At 38.0% G+C, this 16,687-nt stretch overlaps 1 protein-coding gene across 2 annotated transcripts in view; it reads right to left on the bottom strand.

Moving 5' to 3' along the window:
- The window catches only part of DROSHA (drosha ribonuclease III), a 74,841-nt gene that overhangs the window by 11,188 nt on the left and 46,966 nt on the right, over positions 1–16,687 (bottom strand). For both annotated transcript variants that reach the window (XM_040586860.1, XM_040586861.1), the window contains 9 exons: positions 15,342–15,480; positions 14,628–14,688; positions 12,636–12,695; positions 10,680–10,779; positions 7,900–8,002; positions 5,362–5,432; positions 4,244–4,288; positions 1,182–1,339; positions 250–355 (listed from right to left, as the gene is read on the bottom strand). In XM_040586860.1, coding sequence (XP_040442794.1) covers positions 250–355; positions 1,182–1,339; positions 4,244–4,288; positions 5,362–5,432; positions 7,900–8,002; positions 10,680–10,779; positions 12,636–12,695; positions 14,628–14,688; positions 15,342–15,480 — 843 coding nt within the window. The remainder of the gene's footprint in view (positions 1–249; positions 356–1,181; positions 1,340–4,243; positions 4,289–5,361; positions 5,433–7,899; positions 8,003–10,679; positions 10,780–12,635; positions 12,696–14,627; positions 14,689–15,341; positions 15,481–16,687) is intronic.

Raw genomic sequence — 16,687 nt, 5'->3', positions numbered from 1 at the left:
TCATCACTGACATCCTTAAAATTATTGATCCATTTCACAGAACAAAAATTATTGCACTGGGCTCATAAATCACCATTTCCTACTCATTGCAGTGCTCATGACTTAAAATTAACAAAGCCTCATTAAGAGCAGTGGTTGCTGAGGCTTCTTTTATTAATCAAATCCAGAATAATTCACTAGCTGGTCCTATAATTTCAGTCTCCACCCCACTCTTGCTTTTCCAGAGATCATGATTGATGGCAGTCTCACCGTTAAGTGCCCTTCATGATGATCAGGGAAATGTATGAATAAATACTCTGTGGCTACCAACTGCATTATGGAGTCACCCAGGAATTCCATCCTCTGGTTGTGGCCTCTGAAAAGGAAGACATCAATGCAGCAAAATCAATAAGCACTCAGGGAGGAAAAAACAAAACCAGCATGCACACACAAATTAAAATGAAGAGCAACCTCAAAGTGAGCCTTGCTCATTTCCAAACACATTTAAGACAATTTTCCAGTGTTAACCAGATGAGATGAAAACACAGTTCATTACTGTTTCAGGGAGAAAGCAAATCAGAGTAGCTATGTATAAACACCAATATTAGATCACAGATCTGGGACTAACTGAAGGAGCAGAGCAGTTAACAAAGCTTGTAATGAGATAAGGTCTCTACCTGCAATTTCTTATAAGAAAGTGAAGTAATGAATGCAATGACTTCAATAGAGAAAAAGGTCTGTCCATTCACAAGAAATAAAAGAATCAGTGTCTAAACTCATGTGAGATCCTGGACCAGGCAACCAGTGGTAATGGCCCTACTGTTTGCTTTAAAACAGGGCCTGGCAGCTCTACACACCACAGAACACAAGGGCTGCACTTGGACCAAAGAGCACGATTTTACTTGTTTCCACTGCCCATATGTACCTCCAAGTATGTTTTGCTACTGTCTCAGAAGTGACGTACAAATATCAGCGATGTAGGAAGCTCAGAAGAAACACCAGCATCGTTCTCTAATGCCTACAGTCTTTCCCACAGTATCCACTACTGACTACTGACAGAGATGGGATACTGAGCCACACAGGCTTGCAAATGTAGCTGCTCTATTCTCTTCTGGAGAACAGATACAGCATCTAGAGTTTGTTTTCAAATACAGCAATCTGTGATACTAACATAAGGATGAGGACTCTTGCTGTGTACTCACAGAGTCAGATGGTTAAAGCCCACTGTCCTCAGAGTGAACGCGCGTGCTAGAAGCCGAACATGAGTAAAGATGACTCCAATAGCCTCCTCAAACTCTGTAAGCTTTTGAAGAACTGGAGAGGTCTCAATGAGTTGCCTGTCAGTATTGGACTCCTGCAGCTGTAAATACAATTCAGTGCAAATAATGACAAACTGACGCCGTTTCAGAACATTTGAGAGAAAAGCAAGCCTTCTGTTAAACAAGGGCAAAGAATACAGTGAACAAGTTGTTCTGTGGGCAGCTGAACTGAGAAAAGTTTCCTCTGGCTTTTTGTCTCAGATAATTACCACTCAAAGATGCGAGCTCTGATGTATGCTTTTTTAACAGCTGAGGCATTTATAACACATTACTTGTCTCTACATGTGGATAGCATGGGCTACTTACTTGCACAAAACATGTACAATTTTATGTGTCTGAATTTTCTAGTATTATCATATTGTCTTTAACTGAAAAACAGATTAAAAATCACTAGAATAGGGCTGGCAGACTGACAGCACATCAAGATGAGACAAAACAAATTATTTCTCCCATTTTCCTTCACTATCAAAAATCAAGAATAAATACTTAGCATATGAAATTCAAAAGGGCACAATAACACAAGAAAATTAAAATTATCAGTTTGGGGCAGTATCTTTTCCTATCAGTTTCTTATCTGATGTCTTTGATGTGGTGACACTGTTAAATGGCTTTCTGGAGCTGGGAAATGGCTTAAGCATTTCCTCCAGCCACTCTGGGCATCTCTTTTGTATAGAAAGCCATAAGAGGAAGAATCATCCAGATGAGGATGCCTAAAGGAAAAGTAAGAATAGCAACAGATTTTCAAAATGGCATTAAGATCTCTTCTGGTTTGTTCCTTATCCCTCTTCTGTTAATTATTTACATTCAATTTGCCCCACGCTTGGATGATAACAGTCAGTTTGCAGGTGGAGCTGAGAGTGCTTTTTGCTTCTTCACGCACCATCCTTTATATTTACCTACACAACATTTCACCTGCTTTTTTATTCCACAGTTAGTCACTCTTGCATTCTCGCAATCAGACTGCAATTCTTCAGCCTGCTGTTATCCCTGCTACCCTGAATAATTTGGTATTGTCAACAAACTGCCACCTCACTGCTTATCCCCTTCTCTAAGCTGTCGATGCGAACAGCCTGTACTTCAGCAAAGATCCCTAGGGAAATCTGCCACTGATCTCCATCCCTTGTGAGATGTGGTCATTTCACTCTTGCTCTCCATTTCTTATGTTTCAGCCGTTCCTTTAAATCTTGTAAGGACTGACAGTATTCACTGGGCTTGCTTTTTTTTTTTTTTAAACACATTTTTAAAAGCCTTTTAGAGTGCTTTTCCAACATCCTCTTAGAAAACCCAGCAGACAGTATCATCTGCATCATCACGTGCTTTTTTGTCTCCTCTGAAATCACCTATTCATTTGTGAGGCAGGACTTGTCTTTGCATGTTGACTCTTTAGAAAAAGAGACCACACATACCCAGGTGACCACTAATTAATTTTTTAATCACTATTTTTACTGACTTGACTATTGCCAAATAACAGGTTACAGATTCCCAGTTCTCTGTATCTTACCCAGACCTTTTGCTGTTTGTTTGTTTTTTTAATTGGTATCTCATTTGTCATATTGTTACAGCGGCTTTAAATTTTTTTTAAATACTATTTTTCAGGCTAGCTGCGCCCAAAGGCCAACCTAAGCAGCCTGTGTTTCCCCTACTGGCAAGCAGAGAGCCAGGATGGTTTCTGGGACATGGAAGAAAAATTTTCATCATACAAGTTAAGGTAGTAGCAAAAAATGATAAGCTGCATACACTATCTCCAGTCTCTAAGCGGAGTCCCAGTCTTCTTTGTGAAAGCACAGATAAAAATGTTAAAATAAAGTAAGAGAAAAGAAAGAAATCCAGAGTAAAAAGAATCTTCTTGGGACCTTGTGCTACCATGCAGGACAGCTGTTGCTGAATCACAAAAGTTCACTTTCCCATTAAGATTCTTTTCTATTTACACTCACAGAGTTAGTCATAAAAACACTTCATGTGCACTGATTTGTTGCTGAAAATTTTGTGTATGTACCCATTGTGAAATCCCCACAAATATACGAGACGTTTAAGATGGAGGACTCAACGTGATCTTCTGCTGGAAGGGTGCACTCATAAAAAGTTTCAAAGGAGTCAAACTGACCGCACGAAACATCAGGGATTTGATTGGTCAAAAGAAACCTCTCAGATGTTCATATGACCCTCAAAACCTTACTGACTGACTGGATGACAATGTGAATACAGCCATTCTTGCAGCACCACGGCATGCTTGGAACATGCTACCATGTTTGCTGTGATGGCAAGAAGCTACAGTGACCATGACTTGCTCTAGGTCTCCTCCAGAATTCAGTCAGGGAACAATGCTGGGAAATCATTCTCCCAACTTTCAGCCTTGTAAACTAACAGCTTGGGAACTTGTATCCTTCAATACATGGAGGATAAATTAACCTTCAGACACCTTCATAATTTTGGTGTTTACTTGGTATTAAAAGGTACTGGAATCACTGAAACAACCACAGTATCATTGCGTGTGTCCACACGCACACAAAACGACAAAAAAAATCAGAATCACACTCATTCCACTCAGCTAACGTGCCCTCCTAACTACTAAGCTTTCAGTCTTAATTTCAGGTTAACAAAATATGTACGTAGATTGGTTCTGCACCCTTTTTCCCTCAACTTCAAGAAGATGAACATGAAGCTACCAAAATGTTACCTCTCACTAGATTTAACATATAAGCACAATTATATATCAAACATGAGCTAAGGAAAGGTGAATGACTAATTCTCAGACAGGCAGAGACTCATTATTTATTAAAAAAACCAAACAAACAAAAAACAAAACCAAACACAAAGGCAAATATATAGCCTCCTTTGGCTACTTTTTTGCACAATTTCTGAGATGTCATTACAATGGAAACCTATGGAAATGCATCCCTGAAAATAAGAGCTATGAAATTTATTACAGAAAGAGATACACTTACTTGGAGTGGGTGTAGTGGATAATTAAGCCATACATCCCGCAGGTCCTGCAAATATTGAGAGATGCCTTTAATGCTCAAGGGAGTCATTTAACAAATTCCACAGTACTAAATAAAATGTCATTACTTGAAATACTGAACTATTTCAGATGCTGACTCTGCTTATTGCAAATTCAATAGTGCTGGCAAACTAATTTTTAAAATCATGTATTTGCTGTTCAAACTGCCTGTAGTTCTCCCAATTAGCTTGTCTCAAAGAGGTGGAAAAATCCTCAAACCAAATAAAAAGTGGTTAAAGGAAGGAAAAGATTTGTTTGAGCCTCAGGACTAACTTTATTTGCAAGTACTTCTCAGTAGCAAGTTTGACTTCACCAAAGGCAAGGACTAAAAAAGAGAAAAAAAACCCCAACCACGTTTTCTTCTATTTCATATTGGCTTCTTTCACTACAGGCACCAAGCAGCAAATAAACAGAGTCACAATAGGCTTCAGAATATTTCTAATAAGCTTTACAATTTCACAAAGTCAGAGATTTTCAAGAAGGAAAACACAGTATAATTCATCCCCTCACCACGGCCACTTGTATTGTCCCAGAAGTACGTACTTGTTACTTTCCTTAGCCACTCTATGGGATAAATTCCAGCTAACAGTGATCTAAGATACAGCATGGAAGAATGGATCAGGCTTTATTTATGCAATTGGGTAAACACTGGATGAAATCCCTGTATTTTATTTGAAGATATGTTTTAAAACTTTTAGGGGTGGGACAATTTAACTGATGAAACAAGAACAGTCACTCTACATGTGCATCATTTCCCCAAAAGCATGCCGCCTGGATCCACAGCACCCATCTCTGTTATTAAAATAACACTCTGAATGGAAGTCTGCGGGTTTCCCATGCCACCCGCCGCTCCCTGCCTAAGCCAGCCAACCAACAGCACACCTGAGGAAACACCTGAGGAGCCTGCTGTCCTAAAAACACTCTGCTACGTTCAGTTTCCAGGAACCACATACAACAGGCGTACTCCTATTCATTTGTGGCTCTCAGCTAAAACAATGGACAAGAGAGAACGTCTTCAGTTATTTTGAAAATGGAAATCAAATAATACAAATATATAAATACCTTGTCATTGAAGAGCAAACGTCCAAACAATTGTTTTGCTTCTTCTAGGCTCCCCTCTAGATAAACAGCTCCTGCATGAGGGGACCAACACGTCAAAGGTCAATAATGCATTAATACTTGGAAAATTACTAAGCACAGGAAAGTCAAAGATCTCCACCTTCTTCATTTCCAATAAAATTATTTTTAAAAGCATGCTTTCTGTAGTACTACCTAATCTCTTGAGAAATTTAAAGCATGTTAAACACCAACATAAATCAATGGTCATAAAATGCACAGAAAAACCTGACATGGTTAAATCAGTGATAAAAAACGATACCGTTAAAGAGCAAAGTTTACACAAATTAGGTTAGAAGCAATCTATTTCTAAAATTTCTAAAAGCAGTTTCCAGTAATCAGCTAACTGTACCGCATACGTAGATAGTGCAAGCCATGAAATACATTTCAATAGCTAGTAAATAACTTTCATTTATTCTGTACTTTCAACAACGTTACATTCTGCATATAAATGATGTGTCAGGACTATTCCAAAACTCGTCTTCCCAATATCCCAATAATACACTATCTGAACTGGTAAGTGCACCTCTGCATCTCTCAGTTTCTGAAGATTATGGAACTTTTTAACTGCATGTACAGCCCTCGCTAGTCTTCCATTAGCCCCTTTAGTAACAAGCTCTGCAAAACTTGTCAAAGTTGCTATATTTTGCATGCTATATTTTTTGAGTATACCATAAACACTCTGTATCTGTGCAGGCACTTTATAAATGTAGTATCAACATTTTTTCCTTTGAAACTCTTTACAGGTAGACTTCTGAAAACCTCAAACTAGTTCTTGTAAGCACATCTGTAGAAAAGCAAAGGGAATACACAGCTACATGAAGAAGACAAAGAAAGGGAGTCGATGTTCCCACATACAGGAAGAACGAAGAACATGGTTTGCTTTGCTGTGTCTTTCCCCCTCACGTTTTCCTTTTAATTCCTCATTAGGTCAACCACCTTCTCTGGACTCTTTGGAGAACAGTTTGGGGGATGATAAGACTATGATGCCAGAGGCACACAGGTCCTTGGCAGCCTACATATACTTCTGGCTATTATTTTTATCACAGGGAAGTACCACCAGACTTTTACAAAGGTTCTCAAGTAGGAGCTCCAGACCCCACATATACTTTTATAGTCCCTTAACTAGCTCCCAGATTTTAGCTATGGCCCTGGCAAAATCTTATTACTCAATTAACTTTGTGAACAACTTTGTATTGGAGGTTAAACAGCAAGCTGCTCTCTTAGCAAATCTCAATGCTTGCCAAATAGTCCTCAACATTACATCCTAGACAAGCTGAAATATCTGAACAAAGCCACAAATACCTATCTGGTGTTCCTTTGTTGTTTGTTTTTTATTTTTAAATTAAAGATCCAAGTACTCATGGAAAGCAAAACAGTTAAAAAGAAAACGCTTATTTCTTGGTAAGATGAAATGCAATTTGGTCCAAGGCAGAACGCACAGAACTATTAACATCTAAGCCAACTATGATCTGTTTTTCAAAGCAGACAAAATGCCTCAGGAGCCTGTGTAGCATGTAAAGACCTGGATCGGGGCTAAACCATCCCCACAGCTAGTATCACGTACAGTACGTTTAGATGAATATGAAGCCAAATCAGTGAGATTTATCTTGCTTTGTGTATTCAAACAAGTGATGTATTATAAAAACATGCTGTTTAAAATACAGTGTGTGTGGATGTAACAGATCAGATTTCTTCCTTACTGCTTACTTATCCGGTAACTGTGGCCAGGCAGCCTTGATTTCTTCTCCAGCATAAATTTACCAGGTAGCACAGCCAGTCACTACTCAGCATCTTAGTGCCCAACAGTAAGTTTGACACAACTCCCCTTCATCCTCAGCTAAAGGGTTTTGGTAGCTTTATTATACCAGGCATGGCATATTGCCATGATTTTTATTTGTAAGGAAAAGACAAACAAACACTTATTTGTCAAATTTCATTTTAATTCATAGGAGAAGTTTAGCAGGGCACAGAAGAAGCAGACCGCTGTCTGGGCTGGGAGTGCCTGGTGCATTCAGAAAGCAAGCTCCAGAGTTTAAAATGCAGGGCTGAAGTGTGAATCTATAATTTGCAGGTCTGTGCAAGTACTATTGGAAGCAGTGAACCTGCACTTTTCCTGCCAGACCATGGTGACTGAACTGCTCCCATCAGGTGACTGCAGGTGGCAGGCCATGGTGGCACATGAGAGATGGTGTTCTGCGGTGATGGACAGAAGTGCCGCGCCACGACGGCATGAAATGGGTGTGCCTTCAGTGCGTGGCAGGCAGAATATGGAAGATGAGATTTTTCATTCTAATACGCATCTTGCTATACATGTGACATATATGCAGCAGATGGGAAGAGATGAAGAAAATTTAAACTTTACTATTGGCTACCTTTACTAACACTACTCAAACCAGAACCACGTCTCCTCCATCACAGTCAACATAGCATAAAGACATATTAAAACATAACTGTCTGCAAACAGAAATACTCATGCTTTACCTATTAGGGCTTCAAAGCAGTTGGCCATGGCATGGCGGAGATCCGATTCTCTGCAAAGGTCTGGACCATGAGCATAAAGCATAAATCGATCTAGTTCTAGCTTCTGCAGAATATACGGAAAGAGTCAAAACCATGGTTTTAGAAGTACAAGAGTACAAGTTCTAGTCACTAGAATTCAATTACACTATTTTTAGACATCAGCTGGGTTTGGGAGAACTTTAAAGCCTTTCTTCATAGTTTCAGTTCAGACATAGGCCAAAATTAGAGGACTTCATATATGTTTATCAAAGGCACGTAACTAGAGTGGGATAGCATGGGAAAGCTAGGAATTATATGAAACCAAATTGTCATGGGAAGCCACATCAAAACATGTTACTAGTGAGACTTAGGGATGAGTTCAAGAGGAGGGCTGAAGGTGTGACAGAAAAATAGCCTGATACCGGCTGGATGGTACAACGTGCTGTTTCTCGCTGGTAGTTTGCCCTCATGTGATTTGCCTTCAGAAATGCTAAAGGGACATTCAAAGGGAGGGGAGTTAACACCGAGGAAAAAGATTTTGCCTACAAGAAGATAAAGTAGAACACTGAGGAACAAGAACTCTGGTAGACACAATCCACTGAACATCTGGCTTTTCCTCTAGGAATGTCAACAGGTGGCAGCAACAAAAGCCTCTGGGCACTGCAAGCAGAAGAGCGATATTTTAATCCGCAGTGCCACCTAGCCTTCGCTTTCCTTTCAAATGTGCACCATTAACATTCATCTGTTGTTTAAACTACAGTTCTGCTTGCCAGCCAGAAACTCAGGTAGTGAGTCAGATATATAACATAATTTTGCTATACAAATGCAGGCAAGAACTACTAGGTTCTCTTTACATATTCATCTTTTTGACACAAAACCCTTATTGAGATTTTTAAAGAGGAGGTTTGTGCATCTTGAAAAGTTTGTATTAGAATAGGTTCTTCCTAACTGGGTGTAAGTTTCCACTGACTAATTTCTCATTAACTTTCTACTTTATCCTCCTGGTGTATATGTAAGAAGTAAAAGTAGAGATGAAGTGGTTTGAGGTTCATGGTATAGACACATTCCAACTGGAAAAACAAAGTCTTCCATTTTCAGTGAATGAGAGCCTGTTCACTGCTCCAGAACACAGGGAATAACCACTTTCAATGCTCCACTGTGCTTTATAAAGTGCAGGGAGCACTCACTCAAGCCAACATAAAAGTGGAACATTAGTTGTTTAATAATGAATTTAATCTTCTTACAGATTATTGTCATTTTTTCAGGTTAACAGGTGTTGGGGTGTCTCACTGACCTCCAACGGCTTATCACCATTTTGGGGGCTGGCATTCAGCTTTTTTTTCCAACTGTTTCACTTCTCATTTTTTGACCACAACGCATTCCAGATTATTTTTAAAATTTCTGCTACAATGCCCTTTAGAAGCTACATAAATTTATAGTTTGATCTTCAATTAAAATAGCATTCCACGTGCACAAGAGAAGTTGAGAGGCTGAGAATTATATTAAGTAAACTGAATGCAACATGACACTGCAGGGGACAATTAAAGGGGATGAAACCATGAACATCACCTAAGATATAGTAGAGGAAAAAAGTGTAAGTTGGGAAATCAGGAATGTACATATTTCTAATATTTACAGTTGTATCTAATACAAATAAATACAATTTAAAAAATGTTGAAATAAAAATTTTTAAAGATTGTCCATGTACAATGATAAAGGCTGTGAACTGACTTTAAGAACATATGAGCTTTTCTGATGCTGTTTTTAAAATAGTAACATCAATTCATGCTTATCTAAATCATTAAAGAAAGCTTTGGACAAAAATGATTTGTGTTCACTCCCTGCCCTATGCCTCTCCTGATAGCTGGGAAAAAGATGGCATGTTAGAAATCACGCAGGTTTTGCCAAAATCTCAGAACTGGATACACTTGTTTAAATTACTGCATGAACACGAACAGAGAAGATTAAAAGAACACTTGAAAACTATCAGTAGTACACAGTGGACATGTGCGCATGCATGCGTGGGTGCACAGCTTAATACATTACATAAGTATCAGACTTCTTAAAAAAACACTCTAACAAAATTAAGTATGAATAACAGAGTAACAAATTACCTATGGAGACTTAATCAACTTTCTATATCATATTCCCACCCTCCAGTGTCATGTAGAAATGTAAAAAGTTCTTCATTCACATAATTAAACAAAATAAAATTCAGAGGCATCTCAGTTTTCCCCAGGAGATAACACAACTTTTTACCAAAAGCCTTTCTAACATATTTCTCTTTCACAGTACATACTGAATCTGAAAATGACTGTGTAGCTTAGGGAACAGACAAAATGATTTTTTCCCCACTTTCTCTACCACGTGCTGCCATGTTCTCCCTACATATTCTATCAGGAAGTCCCTTTATAAACCACCAGTTTGTTTCTCTCTCTTCACTGAATTTCTACTATCAGCTTCATTACTTGTGCAATTTAAAGGTAAATACAGACACACCTTCAACAGAAGCATCCTGAAAGCTTATCCTTCTGCTTGCAAAAACTACTCCTTCTGAAAACATGCTTTGGGGAAAACACTATGTCCTACTTAATCTTTAAAATCTACTTTCAAACTGAAAAGAGTTCCTGTATCTTAAATCTTGTATACAAAACATTATAAAGACACTGATGTTCAAAGCAGGCAGATCCCTCAAGAAGCAATCCACGCACAAAGACTATCCTACCTATGGGTGTCAAATACAGGGATGTGTAAAACTGTACCTTAGCCAACATGGCAAGGTGTTGGTTCTGTACTATGGCAGTGCGGTACGTAGCTAATCCTCCTTCCTCCAGAGTGGGAAACAAGTAGTACAAGTGGACACTGGCAAAACAAAAATCAAATCAGAATCTGTCAGCATATGGTTAAAGACGAACCACGTGTGCCCTCCAGGGAGCCATGCCTTTCCTTCAGCTAGGACCTGAAGGTCTTCATCCCTTGCCAAGGTGGCAACTCAGCTTGAAGTAAGGTAAAGAAAGAAACATTAAAACAATGCTCAATAATATTTGACTGGGTAGCACTGGCAGCAGAGGAGGAAGAGTGCTCTTTCTCTACCGGGTAGCACATGATCTCTAAATCCCTGCAATGACATGCAGTTCCCTCTTCTGAAGGTTTGTGTCTATCAGCAGCAGTGGGTTCAGCAAGGTTGACACCTAGAGGATGCTGAGAAATAAAGCACAAGAGAACTCCCAGCCCTGAGAAACTCCATGCTACAGGTACTCGGTGCTTTAAGATGGTACTACCGATTCAGGCCAGACCACTGCTCAGAATACTTGTTTTACAAGTTTCTTACAGGACTTTAACAGATGCTAATGGAGCCAAAGAACGAACTCAACAACCTGTATTTATCAAATGTGTGAAGTCATTAATACCGCAGAAAAAAAATTGTGTAAAAATCACAGGCTTTCAACTGCCTTTAATTATATATGTCATCAGTCAAGTAAGATGCTTCGCAAAACAGAAACAAAAAAAAAAAGTAAATTTAGTGATCCAACCAAGATGAGTAACAGATAAATGTTCTTCATATTTGACTATCTAACCCACATCGGAAAAAAGTTAATACAGTACAGAGAGGACTTTCAACATCCCACAAGTACGCCAGTGGATGGCACTAATTATTAAAATATTTTAACCCAGCACACAGGAAGAAAAGTGCAGATGGATGCAATATTACTCAAGGAAAAAAAAACTTGCTATAAAACTTAGAGGCAATCTAATCAAGCACCACAATTCACAAAAGCAGAGACCTGAAGTCGAGTCAGAAAAAATCCTTCAGACTTAAATAGGTGCTAACATGCTCTATTGAACAGAAATGTAGCTCATTTTTTTTCTGAATTCAGACAAAAGTTAGCTCCGAAAGTCAACTGAAGGTTGATGAACAATGACAATGAAAAATGCAAGACATTTTAATCAGCAAGTCTTCCATCTTATTAGACTGTACGTTTGTATGACAGAAAAGGCCATGGGTTTTAAGGGCAGTGGAGACCTCTATATAGACTAACAGCTTTTAATGCTGAGTAGCTAATGCTAGTAGAGGCCAGTAGAGATGGAGATAGAAGGGCAGTTCTGTAATTCATACAATGAACTTGCCTACAGAGAAGCTTTACAGTAAACACTACTCCCCTTTTCAAAACAGCTGAAAATGGATTCTAGTCTTTATTTTGTGCAAAATGCCTGCCTCTAGTACTAAGGTAAAAAAAAACCAATGGAGGTAAAACATCTGTGCTCAGCTCTTTATTTACATACAGACATTACGGAAGCTACATCCCTAATAACTGGAAATATACAAACTGCAGCACATTCAATATTACTAATAAATGCCTTTCACTTGCAGCTAGAGAAAAAGAACACATGGAAACAAAATGGCATGCTAAGAAAAATATCTTTCCTTTAAAAAATGGGTACAAAGATCAAATTGTCAGTAGCTGAATAGTCTCTAATCCCAATCAATTAAAAATTGCACTCCATGAAACAGAAACTCTAGCTTTTCATTTTGTAATCTTTCTTGTTGTACATCAGCACTGAAAGAATATTCAATAGAGCTCTGTACATGTGTAGCTCTAAATATTAGGCAGGACTGCAAACACACAGTCATAAAGCAGACACTGCAACGTTTAGTAAGCCCAACAGTACGACAACAACATACAAAGGTGAGGACAGCTGAAGAATTCCTCATTTACCTCGTTAAGAACTCCACCACAGCATCTCCCAGGAATTCTAAACGCTCGTTGTGGTTAATCCTGAAAAAGGCATTTTAAGATTTATCATCAACTAAGTAACACATGCTGGTTATTTACACAATACAATTGAAATAGAACAAATCAGAGTTGACTGCTGATCAGCCATGACAGACATTCTTGCAGCCTCCCCTACCCTCTCTGTGTTACAAACCTTTCCAAAACAGAATAACAATTACATGAATCTTGAAACTCAGGACTTTGAAATTTTCATACGTTCCATTCTGAGCTATTGTCAGAGCTTAACAAATAGAGAAAGGAGACACAGCACTGCTGACTGGCACTGAGGTCAGGTTTCTTTGTCCATCAGAGGGCACCAGGCGATTGAAAAAAAACAGCCTGTCTTCAGTCTTGTGCATGCAACCAAGGAAGTGTACATCATTAACATCAACACCTGCAGGGTATGATAACTGCAACAGATTCATTGGTATGGCAGAGCTACAAGGGAGTAAAGTCCTTCCATTTTTCACAGCAGCATTAAATGCCCTGTTTTCTGTAACTTCCTTTGAGCTCAAAAGAAAAAATGGCTGTACAAGAAGATGTATTCAAAGATGCCATTAAGCTAGCAGAATCTTCTGTTTCCTGTGTTTTCCATCTCTTCTATCACTGCTCCTAATTTTCCTTTGTTTTGCATAAAGTTTTGTTTCCTTCAAGCTCTTTGCCTGCTTATATAACACAGGACTAACAGGACACAGCAACTGAAAAAAAATGACAGTTTGTCTTCGAATATGTACAAATTTCTGCTCTACACATCAAAGCATGTAAGTAGCACCGTTTTGCCTTCCAATATGATTGTAACAGAATCAAGGCCATTGCCACAGGATTTTCTTTTTTTATTTAATCCAAAAGATCCTTCTCAAGTGTTTGACAGCTTTTACCGTCATCTGCACTCCCCCAACAATCATATAGTTAGTCTAGTTTCTGAAATAGCAGGCCTTTGTTATGGGCTGAAAGAATTCAAGTACCTCTGCTGCATGCAAAACAAAGCGTGAGCAACACTACGATTCCTCTGTGTAGCAACATAGCAGAAAACACAGATCTCAGAAGCAGAACTTTATATTTGTGTTATTTTGTGAGAATTAATGCAATTTAGCCTTATTTCACATTATCTTAAGAGAGCTTAAATAAGCTTGTGGCTCACTCTTGAAGAAAAGGGCACGATCTAGCTGGAACAGCATTTGAGGAAGGCTGCAACAATAACTTACTCAGAATTCAGCTTCTCCCATTCCCGAGCTTCCTCCAAAATGATGACTCTTAAAAGGCCCAGTAACACTAGTTAACTAAAATACATACACTCTGCCCTTTAGAAAATGCATTTAGGAGATTCCACGTGCAACTGTTTCTTGCATTAGCCCTATGAGATTTGTTTATTCTCTTTGGCTAAAAATGGTGCCTGTGGCTATAAAATGCATCTTAAACATTATTTATGTGCACAGAATTCTTAGCGGTCACTTAAGGATTATTACATTACAACATTAATGTTTTTTGCATATGTCTTTACATTGGACCAGTAAATCAGCAAAGCCCACGTAAAGTATCACAGTCAAGTTAACAAGCTGTCATGCCAGGAAGGTACTACTGTGAGGCAACGTGATGGAGAATCCAATTTATAGCAAAGACAACAACAAATCTTATTTTTTATTTTGCAGACAGTAAGAATTTAACTTTTTAGTCCTCCTCATTTCAAGGATAAACAAAAATGATAGAATTATCTGTTAAAACCTTCCTCAGGAGTTTTCTGCAGGCATGACCAAACATTTACTACGTCACTGCTAATGGAGGCTCAGCACATCTTCATAATATAAAAGTCAATTTAAAATTACTTTTCATTTCAATTATTTGCCAAAGCTGTTGCTGACAGTAAAGTGGGTTGTTTCCATTAAACATCTCCTTCTGCCAACATCTTCCCTATTGGCAAATAATAACTTTGATTACCTGGAAGGAGCTGGATCATCCTGTCCCAAACGGGACATAATATTTATCAGCGTGTTTATCCCTAGAAATATAAACAACACACTATGAAACAAACCATCACTAATTCAGTTTGAATAGGCTTAGAAAATAATTACCAAAAATGTTACTTTAATTACCGTAGACAACTTCATCCTGTTATTCAGAGGGTTTACTTACAAGTATAAACCTTACACATGCTCTCAGGCTAACTGCAGTCCTGTTACAGTACTATTGTACAGATAAAAATACCACCTTTGTGTGAAAAAGACATTCAAAATAATACAAAAACAATAAACAACTTACTTCATTACAGCTGAATATAATTTTAAGGGGTAAGGAATATTCTGCAGCAGACAAACCACATATTTTCATATTAATAAGACGTTTTTACAAAATACCCTCCAGTTTGCTCACCATGCTCAGCAGCAATTTAAGAGAACAATACTTGCCAAAAATCAAAGAAAATGCATCCTCCCATTTATTACCCTTGGTTTTTCTCAGCTCTTTACTTGTTGATTAATTTGCAATATCCAGTCTTTTAGAAACATCTCACTGATGTCTCTGGATAATCACGGAAATCCTTCACTGAAGTGATCTCTCAGAAGAACAACGGCCAACAAAATAATAACGGACAAAAGGTTTGCTTACTGATTAAGTGTGACGTAAGAGAAAAATGGTAGTGGTGTAACAGCATACCTTTTTTTCTCATGTGCATGTGGTGAACTTTTCTATCTCCATACTTTGGTTGTCGGATCCCACAGTTGGATAAGGAATTTCTAGCATGATCCGGATTCATTCCGAAGTTCAAGTGATGGCTTGGATGAGTCATGGCAAGCTATAATGTAGCACACACAGGGAAAAAAAAGTCTTAGATGCATTTTTGCAAATAAAAGAAAAAAATGTATCTTGGACTGAAAGCTAATAATTATTTTTTAGTTTGAAGAAAGGCTACAAAGTGATGTCGTCAATCAATCCAGCAATTTAAATGTAGGATGTACTATTTCAGATGTCAGAAAGCAGTATTTATACCCAATCATTGGTTTAACTAATTAACTTTCAATAGTTTTTTTTAAATGAAAAATTATTTTAGAAATGAAAAAGCATGAACTGCCAACTTGCCTTAAGAGTTTTGCTTACCAGCTTTGCTGACCTGATTTCAATACATTTACATATTTAAACATTTATTCACACTAACATTGCAGCGTAAATATTTGTGTTAAAAATATGAACAACCAAAAGAGCTTCTCAACCATTCATATATTTTAATTAGGTTATTTTAATATCTATAAAACTTTCCTACTTCAAAAAAACCCTCAAACAGCAACAAACAAGTGTATTATCTCTGGCATCGTTATTCATATAAGAGCTCTTTCTCTCCTGACTACACAGGGCCACTCTTCAAGTGGAAGTGAAGAGCAATGGCAAGATTGTTTTTTTGTTTGTTTTACCTTTGTACCATCTAGCATTATCAAAAGCTTACTCTGCTGCTGACACCAACACTACAAAAATGGCACAGTACATAGAACTACAGCTAGCTCTTACGACTCCATCCTGGAAATTCTTGCATTTTGTTTCTTTACTCATACACACCTAAAAATATTATATATGCATAAACATACGTGTACACACACCTTGTACATAAAACAAGATATACACTGGCAAATTCAAGCTGCAGAAAGTTACTTCTGAAAACCTGTAGGACTAGTTCTGCAGCTGTGAGCAAAGGACATTCCAGTAGTTCATTCAAACACTGTCTGTGGCTTTCCAAACATAAGACTTAGAGCAGCTTATTTTCATTATTTTTGAGAGTAAAATTATATTTAATCAATAAGAACTTTCTCCAAGTCCTTTTCAATTCCTCGCTAATATTAGTAACTTTGTCATAATTGCAAATTCCCAACTTCTGTTCCATCTGCACTGGATGACAAATTACAACTTCCCTGAATAATTAAATTAGCTTAGTCTTTCTTGCCCAGTCTGTACTTTAAAAAGAATACCTCATGATGAAACAGGTAAAAATCATTGCAACATTATACATCTAA

This window comes from Falco naumanni, chromosome 3 (assembly GCF_017639655.2).
Source record: "Falco naumanni isolate bFalNau1 chromosome 3, bFalNau1.pat, whole genome shotgun sequence".
NCBI lineage: Eukaryota > Metazoa > Chordata > Aves > Falconiformes > Falconidae > Falco > Falco naumanni.
This window is presented reverse-complemented; position numbering and strand designations above follow the sequence as displayed.